Genomic DNA, 12074 nt, shown 5'->3' with positions numbered 1-12074 from the left:
AGGAATCCAAGCCACATCTCCTATGTCTGCTACATTGACAGACAGATTCTCTACCACCGCGCCACTTAGGAAGCCCTAATAGAACAGCTTAAAGTGAAGTCACTTGGTCGTGTCCGACTCTTTGCGATCCCATGGACTGTAACCTATCAGGCTTCTCCGACCAAGGGATTTTCCAGGCAAGAATACTGGAGTGGGTTGCCTTTTTTTAACCTAAGCAAAAACATCACAGTGGCTCAGTTGAAGGTACGAAGAGGAAGCCATGCCACGTTCTTGCAGGAGCTGCTCTCTGCAAGGTTCATAGTTTCTTATCTTGTTTGATTTTAGGGGTGATTCTTTTCTTAAATCTCAGTAATATCAATGTATAAAATACCCACAGCCACAGCTTCAATTGGACCAGAAGTTGTCATCAATCATACTGCTCATTTTGATATCTTCAACTTCAACATATGGTGAGTCAGATCAGCTCCATGTCAAAATGCCTTGCCAACCAGGCAGATATTCCAAAAGGCTTCCTGGTATGCCGGAATGTGGCACAGATATGGAAAATGGAGAAAGATAAGTCTTAGGCCCCACCTGTTCACACCTAGCTTGAGTAAAGCTGGTCAAGTACAAATATGAGAACATTTTTTATCTGAATGCATACCTGTCATCTCAGCTTCATTGCTTTGGTGAAGTCAAGATGAAGTTCACAGTGAGTAGATTGTTCCTTTTGAATTTATTACATTATAATTGGAAACTGTTAATATTCTCAGCTAAGTGGGGGTATGCTTCTTATTATAATATCACTGTCATGGAAAAAATAAGAATAAATTGCTATTTATTATCCTTATTTATTAAATCCTTATTAATAGATCCTTAAATAAATCCTTATTTATTTATAAAAATAAAAATAAGAATAATCTCTTTTTATGGAATCATGGCATTTATGAGCATCTCCATAGAGAAGGATAATTATACTGGGATTAGTCAGCTGCCTGAACATCTTATACTATGCTATCTTTAAAAAAAATTGCTTTCTGGATCTGTTGATTCAGAGCTGGGCACAGAGCAAACAGTTGCTAACTCTATAGGAAATGTCTGATTTTTCATGACATTCTTGAATTCCTTTTTTGACAAAAAAACTACTGAGCAGGTTCAGGCAAGATAAAAAGCTTATTATCAAAATAAATTAGTAAGAGACTTACTGTCACATTCCCTCCTGTGAAACAGATCTCTAAGTAACAAAGTTTTGCCTTGAACCCTGTCTATAGTCTTATATTCATGAAAACACTAGAAGCATGAAGCTAGTTCATTAGCTCATTTGTTTCATGTAAAAGGCTGAGAGAGTAGCAAATGGACAGCAAAATTCTGCCAAAGCAACCGGTGATGCTGTGTGTCTCATAACAGGATGCAAAAGGGTTAGATTAGGGTGAATAAACATTCATCTTTTGACATACTAAACATTAAAATATATGACATTAGATTCTGCTTCATAATGGAGTTGCAAGTGTGAAATAATTTTCTGGAAATAAGTGCTAATGATAGGAAGGTTAAGGAAAAAAAAAAAAAAGCTTCAGACACAGGTTAGATCTGATTTCTCTTCCCGTTGTGGAATGAACAAAAGGTACACCCTTGGCCAAGTCACTCAAATTCTGAAGCTCCATTTTCTCATCTGTGAAGAATGATGTTGTACTAGTAGATCTCTAAAGTTTCTTCCAAAAAAATAAATAAATATATAAAGTTTCTTCCACCTCTGATATTTTATCCTCCTTTTTAAACTATCAGGGGATACATCACACAATTTCTTTAATTATCTTGAATCACTAGTGCAGGTCTCAAACCATTTTGTTCCAGGCAAAGAAATGAAGATAGGGATCCAGAATTGTGCATCCTGCATGAAGCTCTGCGTTCTAAGAACCAGTATCATGTACTCAATGGCAACTATGATTACCCCAGGTATCCTGGGACAGTGATTGACTTCCCTTCTACTAAGCACACTTGATAGCCAGACACTCCATCTTTGGCTTCTCATCATTCATATCCAACCTGGTTACTAATCCATTGCTTTGAATATATATATATATATATGTATATGTGTGTATATATATATATATATATATATACAGTAGATGCAGACAAATACTATTTGATTCCACTTACATGAGATATCTAGAATAGTTAAATTCACAGAGTCAAAAAGTACATTGATAGATGCCAGGGGCCGGGGGTGGGATGGGAAGGAGAAATATGAATGTACTTAGTGTCACTGAACTATATAGTTAAATGTGGTTAAAAGAGTATGTTTTATATTGTGTGAATTTTACCACAATAAAACTTTTTTTTTTTAAATAAAAAAACTGCTTCTTTGATTAGGAGGTCTAGGAAGAGAAGAAAGCATTCAGGTCAATAACTTGATCTGGAAATTAGTCCTATTTGATTTCTAGACCACATTAGGAAAGTTATCTTAATTCATTTTCAGGCCATGTATGTTATTCAGTGTCAGTGCTATTTTTCAATATACTTACACTTCATCAGTTTTTCATAAGACCAACATTAAAAATTCTAAAACAATCAACATAATTATTTATAATTAACCTACAATTCAACATTATTAAATTTTCTACGGTTTAAAAAAATTGAAGATCAGAGAAGAAAAGACAGATCACTCAACAGAGTAATAAATTTAGTAAACATTTTTATAAGTTTAGCTAAAAAAACACAATGAGGACATCGTTTTGCCATTTAACAGTAGACCAATGTTATTTGTGATTTCAGATTGTCTTTGCTGGACTTCTTGGCATCTTCCTGACTCCTACTCTTGCTAACTATGTAAGTTTCATTTTTTAAAGTGTGTTACCAAAATGCATTTGCAAAAAAAAAGTGGTATTAAATCATTGTCACTTTCTTGTAAATTTCAGGATATCAATGTCAATGATAATGACAACAGTGGTGGAAGTGGGCAGCAGTCAGTGAGTGTCAACAACGAACATGGCGTGGCCAATGTTGACAATAACAACGGATGGGGCTCCTGGAATTCCCTCTGGGATTACGAAAGTGTAGGTAGTCAACATGCAATTTCTGTTCTCAGCAAACATGGCATTTCTTTTTACACAATTATGAAAACTGCCTGCTAACCATAAAAAAATAAAAAATTATGTAAATTCTAATTGCAAATAAGAGAGTTATAAGTAAAAGTGTCTCTTTTGCTTACTCAGCTTCACTTCCTAGATAAAATTGCTGTCAATAAGTTTCTCATAGTAAGTTAAAATTCAAGTCAGTGAATGTTAATTAGAATCCAGTGAATGGTATGTGGCTATAAAACAAGTGCAACATCCTTTGGCCTTACCTGCAGAAACCCTCAATAAAAATGAAAGACCTTCATAATATTACTGTTGCCAAACCATAGTCCATATCATTCTACTGTCAATTTCCTAAAAAGACAGAAATTGGCATTTCATTTATAATTCAAAAGAACCAAAGTAAATGTTAGTGACAATATTAATTAAATGTAAGGGCAGCTAAAAAAACAAACAAACAAAAAAAATAATAACCACTTGGCTCTTGTTAGAAAACCTAACTCTGCAATTATCAGCTCTATATTTAACAAAATTTGTCCTTTAGAAAAAGCAACACTTTGTAGTTTCAGCTTTATCATCTGGTCAATTAGAAAACTAATTTCTATCCTGCTAGCCTCCTTGAAATGTTGTGAAGATCAAAGGAGATTAAAATATGATAGTATTTAAAATTTTATTTCAGCAAAACAAACATGTAGGGAGACTCTTGCTGGGCTAGAATCTGAAGTGAATTGAACAGTCTCTCCCTCAAAGAGTTTGTGATCTATGCTTACAAATGTCAGCAATAAATATGATTGCAAAACAGGACCAGATCCAGCGCTCTTATCTCAGTTCATTGTGATCTCACAATTCCATTTCCCTCTGCTGGTGAAACTAATTTCTGATAAGAAAGACACCTTGGAGAACATACTGCTTACCATCCACCATCTTCTTTAATAGGGCTTTGCTGTAATCAGACCCTTTAAGAAGAAGTCATGCATTGTGCACAAAATGAACAGGGAAGTCATGCCTTCTATTCAAGCCCTTGATATGCTGGCCAAGAAAAACAAGGTAAAAGCAAAAGTCATTGTATTCTTTGCTCGGGGGGGGGGTCTTATGATTTCCAATGAACAATGAGAAGGTCACAGCTGCTCCCTCTTGACCACACAGTACGTTGTCATGTGCAGCACAAAAGGGGAAGAGGAGCTGGAACTGCCTGAGGAGAGGCAACTGCCATCACACTCAAATGCTGAGACTCACATCTGCCCCTCTGGAGTCTGATCAGAACACCTCACTCTTACTTAGGGGAACAAAGCTCTGTTCACATCAAGGGGAGTCCTCCACACTTCAAGGACATTTCCCCAGAAGAGTTGGGTTAGGGTTATTTGATTTAACAAACAAACATAGAGGATACCCAGTTAGGTTTGAATTTCAGATAAACAGTGGATAATTTTTTTTGCCTAACTATGTCCCATGCAATATTTGGGACATGCCTACAAATGATCTTTTGTTTACCTGAAATCAAAATTTACCTGGGTGTCCTGTATTTTATCTAGTAACGCTAGGTGTGGTGGGCAGGGAGAGGGGAACTGTCACTAAAATGTCAGCCTAAGTTTATATTTGTATAACTGGTAAGTGGGTATCTTTCATTGACAGTGGAAAGAAAACAAACTGCATTTTCAGAGACTGATTAGCATATTGCTCAATCCAAGAAATATAAGATGACCAAATGAGCTACAACATTCAGTATAAATTTACCCTCAGACTTACGCTGTTATGAAAAGCTGAGATTTTGAATCAGCTAAATCCCTTAGGACATTTCAAAGTGTTGAGATATACAGGGTTGTAATTGGTCTTCTTCATTTTGATTATGGAAAAATTATAGCCAAGAAATATGCCCTGTCGGCCTTGTTGTTGTTCAGTCCTCCAGTTGTCCTACTCTTTGCGACCCCATGAACTGCAGTATGCCAGGCTTCCCTGTCCTTCACTATTTCCTGGAGTTTGCTCAAACTCATGTCCATTGAGTCAGTAATGCCATCCAACCAACTCATCCTCTGTTGCCCACTTCTCCTCTTGCCCTCAACCTTTCCCAGCATCAGATGGGACTTTTCCAATGAGTCAGCTCTTCGCATCAGGTGGCCAAATTATTGGAGCTTCAGTTTCAACCTCAGTCCTTCCAATGAATATTCAGGATTGATTTCCTTTAGGATGGTCTGGTTTGATCTCCTTGCTGTCCAAGCGACTCTCAAGAGTCTTCTTCAGCACCACAGTTCAAAAGCATCAATTCTTCGGTGATTAGTCTTCTTTATGGTCCAACTCTCACATCCATACAAGATGACTGTAAAAACCATAGTCTTGACTATTCGGACCTTTGCTGGCAAAGCAATGTCTCTGCTTGGCCTTGTATCCAACCCCCAATTCAACAAACCACTGGATTTAACACTCTTCTCTCTCTTCCTTGCCACCTGTCTTCCCCACACTCAGCTTCAGGGTAGAGGACCAGAGGGACCACCTCCCAAGAGCCTGATCTACTCAGTCAAGCCTGACAAAGTCAACAACCTGGACCAGTTTGGAAAATCTATTGTCACCATGTGCAAGGGGATTCCAACATACATGGCTGAAGAGATTCAGGGTGAGGAATCCCCCTACTGTGCATTCCGAGTTGGTGCTAGTAGGATTGTCAGACTGTTTTCAGGCCTGTCCACAGAGAACACAAATTACTCAGGAGATGGTGATCAAGGCTAACACGGATGTAGTGCTTGCTCTGTGCCATGCACCATTCAATGGGTTTTACGTGAGTTAGCTCATTTGCTCCTGATCCCAGTCTTAGGTGATAGACTTTATTATTATTCTCACTTTCTGATGAGGAAACAGGCACAGAAAGAGGACACAGATTCCTTGCCTGGGTCATTCCTAAGTATTTTGGCTCTGGATTCTGTGATTTTTAACCATTCTGAAATATTTCCCTTCATGGGTAAATCTAGAGTAAACTCAAGAAATGCATAAATCACTAAATGCAAAGAGAATGCTGATAGACTCTGTTGGTTTTTTACAGCTCAATCACCAATTCTGAACATTCAAACAATAATTTACACAGAAACAGAGTGTCCTCTCAGGAACGGAATATAACACCAACTTTTTTACATCTCTGGTTAATTTATGGCTAGCTAGCTAAATCTTGAAATTATTGCAGAGTTGGTTTGAAAACTGTGCAACATTCCTCACCACCATCCCCCTAAAAACAGGTCCTTGAAAAGGCATTGATAGTGCTTTCTTCTTTTTTTACCAGGAGCAAACCCGATTCTGTACCCAGAAAAGTGCTTCAAGGTTGATATACTCTGGATTCTGAACATTTCCTTATGTGAAGAAGCAATGGAGAACTAAAAAAAAAAAAAAAGTTCATGTGGGTTTAGTCATCAGAATATTCTATTCAGAAAAATGTGGGCTCTAATGGTGTTTATCATATCGTTCTGAAATGTTCTCTCCTAGTCCTGCTTGGTTTCCTTAAGTGTCAATAAACCTATTTAGCACTGAGTCCAGTTTATACCAAGATTCTTTAGTATTTCTATTTGGAAAGCACAGGGTCAAAAGTGCTGTATGGTGGCAGCAAGTTGTCGAAGTGCATTAGACCCAACTGTTAGCCTATATTCAGGGCCTGTCCCTTATAAAGAGTCCCTTCAGCTGCTTCAGACACTACTAACCACAGCTCTGGGACTAGTTCCAAGACCATCCAACTGCTCTGAAGACTGCCCTATAGTTGATGTGCATAGTAACATTTCAGATCAACAGAAATCCACTCAACATAGCATAAGCCAAAAGAGGAGGAAGGGTATTGCAAGGATATTAGAATATCTAAAATTACTCTTAGAGAAAGAAAAGGAGAAGGAGACTTGAAGTCTCCTTCTCTCTGAAACCACATATAGTTCTTCTCTGCTCCTCTCAAATTCAACTTCTCTCTTTTCATCTTGATGACTTTCTCTGTATTCATGGCAGAAGATGGATGAACCAGAATGTCATCCCCATCTCCCATGTTTTTGTGTCTTTCCAGCTTACAAGATCAAGTCTCATACTTTTGAATCCATACTCCAAATTTTCTTCACAATGCACGGTTCAAGAGCCCACAGCCTCCACTCTTTGATGGGCAGGGGAGTGAAGTCACATGGCACACAGCATTGAGGTCTCCACTGAAGGAGAATAATCTCAGAGAAAACAGAGGTGCCAATTGGTATGTGTTCTAATATGAAACTACAGCTCATTTTTAAAAACTACTCCCACATATATTTTTTATATCCTGGATGCCATAAGAAGATATTAATCCATTATCATGTCTTCATATAAGATACCCCTAAATAACCTAATAAACAAAACTAAGGACATTGAAATGGTGGAAACGGCATTGGGAAAATGCCCATATTTACCAGCCCTTATTGGGAAAGATTAGAATTTAAAATTCTGAGACAATTCTGATCTTGGTGCAAGGCAGCAGTGAGTAGTGGCATGAAGTGAGGTCCTAACTCCCTGCCTAAGCATTGGATCTGGGAAGCTTGTATGAAAAACAGGAATCCTTGCCACCAGACAGCAAAATCTAGAGGCTAGAAGCTATTTTTCTTTGCCCCCAGCAAAAAATGCATTTATCCCAGAGGCAAAAACTGTTCATGCAAGTACAAAGTTTATTATTAGAGACAAGGCACAACAACAAGTGGTAGAGCACACAGAGCAGTGGTTTGCTTAGTTAATGTAGAAGTGTTGCAGGAAAGGGGACCCCTTCCAGGGTCTGAAACTGGGCTCTTGTCTAACACTCAGAAAAAAGTTGTCCGAGGAGACACGTGCTGACAAAGCAAGAAACTTTATTGGGAAGGGCACCGGGGTGGAGAGCAGTAGGGTAAGGGAACCCAGAACAGCTCTGACGCGTGGCTCGCAGTCTCGGGTTTTATGGTGATGGGATTAATTCCCGGGTGGTCTTTGGCCAACCATTCTAATTCAGAGTCTTTCCTGGTGGTGCACGCATCGCTCAGCCAAGATGGATGCTAGCGAGGGGGATTCTGGGAAGTGGACGGATACCTGGTGTCTCCTTTCGATCTTTCCCGAACTCTTCCAGTTGGTGGTGGCTTATTAGTTCCCTATTCCTTATCAGGATCTCCTGTCATAAAACAACTCATGCAAATGGTTACTATGGTTCCTGGCCAGGGTGGGCAGTTTCAATCAGTGTGCTTCCCATAACAGAAGCAAGACAGAGATGCACACCCAGAGAGGAAGGATGTGAGTATACCTCCTAGTGAGAAGTGCAGTAAAGAGGCAGTTAAGTTATTTACATGGGGCAGTTTTTCTGGATCTTTGTTTATCTCTAACCAATTGATTTCTTTTTCCACACCTGACCTATCCTAAGACCCTCCCTGATATGCTTGTGCAAGTTTTTTCCAAGATGAATTCCAGCCCAGAGGCCTATGGAATCACATATTATCATCACATATTATGGGATGGTACTACCTCCTTTGGTCCCCCAAGGAGTCTTTCTGTGCATATGAAATGTCTCCCTTGCCACAAGGATGGGAAATATACAACCTCCTGCTCTTTTAACAAGGTTTAGTTTCACTCTGTCCTTGCCATAAAAATGGCCAGTGTCCAGCTATTTACCCTATTCCTGTTGCTGGTTTTTATATTAACGTGTAGATCTCAAAATATAGACAGGAGTCCAGTCATAAATATGTAGCCTTGGAGCCTGTTTGTCTCTTCTTCAGGAAATATAAACAGGGGGCTGGTAATGAATGTCTGACCTGGAGCTCATCTTCTCACCTCAGGAGGTGTGAACAGGAGGCCAGTTGTAAATGCCTAGCCTGGAGTCCATCTATCTCCTGCCTCTATTCCACTGCTGTTCATAAGAAGTGTGCTACCAACAGAGCAGAGCTTCCAAAATACCCTGAAGCCATGAGATGTGGAAACCTGTCAAAGATCCATTAAAAAGAAAAGTCTTACATACTGCCCTCCTATAAGCAAGCAAGCAAGAAAACCACAACTCCCCAACTAGACACAATGTCATGGAGCTGACTTAGGTGAACCAGTGAGTCTCATGTTTCTCAGAAGAATTGTCTCATCACTATTTCAGGATAAGAAATTGAATTCAATGGGAAGTAAAAATTTTAGATTATATACACCTATCAAATATATGAAAGAAAATTATAAGAATTCCAGGAGAATTTAACAATATGAGTATACTATTGAAGATTTTAACACATATTTTTCTATTACTTGTAAACAGTTAAGAAAAAATGAATGCAATTAACAATAGCAAGCTTATTTTGATTAACATATATACAGAACACTACAGAAATCACATTCTTCTTAAGCATATATGGGACATATACAAATATTGATCACATGCTGAGGCATAAAGCAGGTCTCAAAAACATTCAATGACTGGTATCAAAAAGATCACACATTTACAGACCTCAATTTAATTAAGAGAGTATAAGCATTCCTGTCTGAATAAAACAAGATGACCTCATTTGTTTTGAAATTAGACAACATAATTCTAAATAACACTTGAGCCAAAGAAAAATTCATGATGAAAAGTACAATTTATTTAGAATAGTGCAATAATGGAAGTGCTACATGTCAAAAGCTTGTGAGCAGCAGCTATAACAACTTACTGTTTTAAATGTTCATTTTACAAAAAAAGAAAAGCTAAAAACTAAGTCAACCATTCAACTTTAAAAATAAAGGAAGACAATAAAATATCCAAAATCAGTAGAAGGAAAAAAATAATATGGATAAGTCAACTAAAAAATATGAATCACAACCTGTAAATAAAAGAGTTGTTTTATTTGGTGGGCATATTAAGGACTCTGAACCCAGGGGGCAACATCTCAGCAGCCCTGAGAAAACTGCTCCTACAGGCAGGAAAGGGAGTCAGGCTATGTACAAGTTTGCAACAGGGCGGGCAGGCAGTCTGAACATCAAAGACTATAGTTAGTAAGGAAAACCAGATACCCAGCTAAGGAATTTAGCATTCTTCTGTGGGAAGATGCAAGCCTCTGGACTCACTGAATTCATTCCTTTCACATGCACCTCTGCTGTCTGGGGCCATGTCCTATTTCCAAATTGTTTACATTCTCCATTCCAGTTCACCTTACTGGGTGGCAGATGCAGCAGATGGCTGCCTCTTGCACTCCCCAGCTCCTCAGCAGTCACCGTTGGGGTAGGGGTGGGGGTGGGGTGAGGAATCTGCTGGATCACAGGTATTGTTTTCTGTTTTGGGGAACTCTCATTGACATTTGGAGCCCTGAAATCGCTGATAGCTCTGACATTTCTGGTTGATTGATATGGCCAGAGATATTTCATTTCACAGATGGTGGCAGATGTAAGTAACATAGAAAACAGCTATACACTAGTAAAATTCAACAACGTCAAAAACTGGTTCTTTGGGGAGGCAGAAAATAGACAAGCTTTAGGTAAAATTGACCAGAAATAAGAGATAAATTATAAGCAATGCTAGTAATAAAAATAAAACTAATCTAAAAATACCACAAATATGAACATGTCAATAAGATGATATGAATTTTATACAGATGAATTTGAAAGCTTGGGTAAATTGGATATCTAAAAACTTAACCTACCAAAGCTCACTCAAGAAGAAATAGCAAGCCTGAATAATTATGGCCAGAAAAGGAGTTAGTGAAAAGTATAAAAACTTCACACAAGAAAATTACAAGCCAAAATAGTTTCAACATTGAGATTTTACAAACATTGAAAATATAATCATTCTAATCATAAAACTATTCAAATGTATGGGAGCAAGGGGAGAAGTACTCTCCATTTCCTTTCATAAGAATATTTAGTTGATTCCAAAACGTGACAGCTATGAGAAAGGAAAAGTACAGGGCAATCTCTGTCATAAAAATAGATGCAAAATATCTCAATGAAATGATAGCAAACTTATCAAGCAAAGTGTAGAAAAGGTAATACAGTGTGACCATGTGGAATTTTCCCTACCCATGCCAGGTGGTTTGATATTCAGTTCAGTTCAGTCACTCAGTTGTGTCCAACTCTTTGGACTGTAGCATGCCAGGCTTCCCTGTCCATCTCCAACTCCTGGAGTTTGCTCAAACTCTTGTCCATCGAGTCTGTGATGTTGTTAGGGGAAGCACGCTGATTGAAACCGCCCACCCTGGCCAAGCACCATAGTAACCATTTGCATAAGTTGTTTTATGACAGGAGGTCCTGGTAAGGAACAGGGAACTAATAAGCCTCCACCAACCAGAAGAGTTCGGGAAAGGTCAAAAGGAGATACCACCTGTCCGACCACCTCCCAGAATCCTTCTCTCTGGCATCCATCTTAGCTGAACAAGGCGTGCACCACCAAGAAGGACTCTGAGTCAGAATGACTGGCTAAAGACAACCCGGAAACTAATCCCATCACCATAAAACCTGAGACTGCAAGTCATGTGACAGAGAAGTTCTCCTGGGTTCCTTTACCCTACTGCTCTCCACCCTGTGCCCTTTCCCAAAAAAATCTTTTGCTTTGTCAGCATATGTGTCTCCTCGGACAATTCATTTCCGAGTGTTAGACAAGAGCCCAGTTTCAGGCCCTGGAAGGGGTCTTCCTTCCTGCAACAATGTCATCCAATTATTTCATCCTCTGTTGTCCCCTTCTCCTCCTGCCTTCAATCTTCAAGTTTGTTTATCTGCTGGGAAAGATTGAAGGTTTTATATTAGAAACCAATAATGTAGTTTGCCACAAAAAAAATCAAAAGACAACAAACTTACTAAATATCTCAATAGCAGCAAAATTACTTAACAGAGCTGAATATTTATTCACAATAAACAAACAGTTCTTAGGAAACTTGGAATTAAAAGAAAAGTCATTAAACAGACCAAAAATCATCAAAGAAAACTGTAAGCATCAATTAGAACAATGAAAACATTTCCAATAAAACAAGAAACAAAGCCAGATGCCTGCCATCACAACTTCTAGAAACATTGTACTGAAAGTTAGTATAGTAAAAAAAAAAAAATTAACTATAAAAAATAGAAGAAAAAAGAAGA

The 12074-nt window shown here is 38.4% G+C and overlaps 1 protein-coding gene across 1 annotated transcript; it reads left to right on the top strand.

Moving 5' to 3' along the window:
- Positions 1 to 679: 679 nt before the first annotated feature.
- On the top strand, positions 680 to 6416 carry LOC129539955 (gastrokine-1). The gene is made up of 6 exons (XM_055401094.2): positions 680 to 691; positions 2755 to 2808; positions 2898 to 3035; positions 3993 to 4103; positions 5517 to 5664; positions 6322 to 6416. Exons 1-6 carry the CDS (start codon positions 680 to 682, stop codon positions 6414 to 6416), a joined length of 558 nt encoding a protein of 185 aa, XP_055257069.2.
- Positions 6417 to 12074: the final 5658 nt, after the last annotated feature.

This window comes from Moschus berezovskii, chromosome 11 (genome assembly GCF_049115385.1).
Source record: "Moschus berezovskii isolate FMDL1 chromosome 11, NW_MosBer_1.0, whole genome shotgun sequence".
In the NCBI taxonomy this organism is placed as follows: Eukaryota; Metazoa; Chordata; class Mammalia; order Artiodactyla; family Moschidae; genus Moschus; species Moschus berezovskii.
The sequence above is the reverse complement of the archived record's forward strand: the minus strand, read 5'-3'. Positions and strand labels throughout refer to the sequence as shown.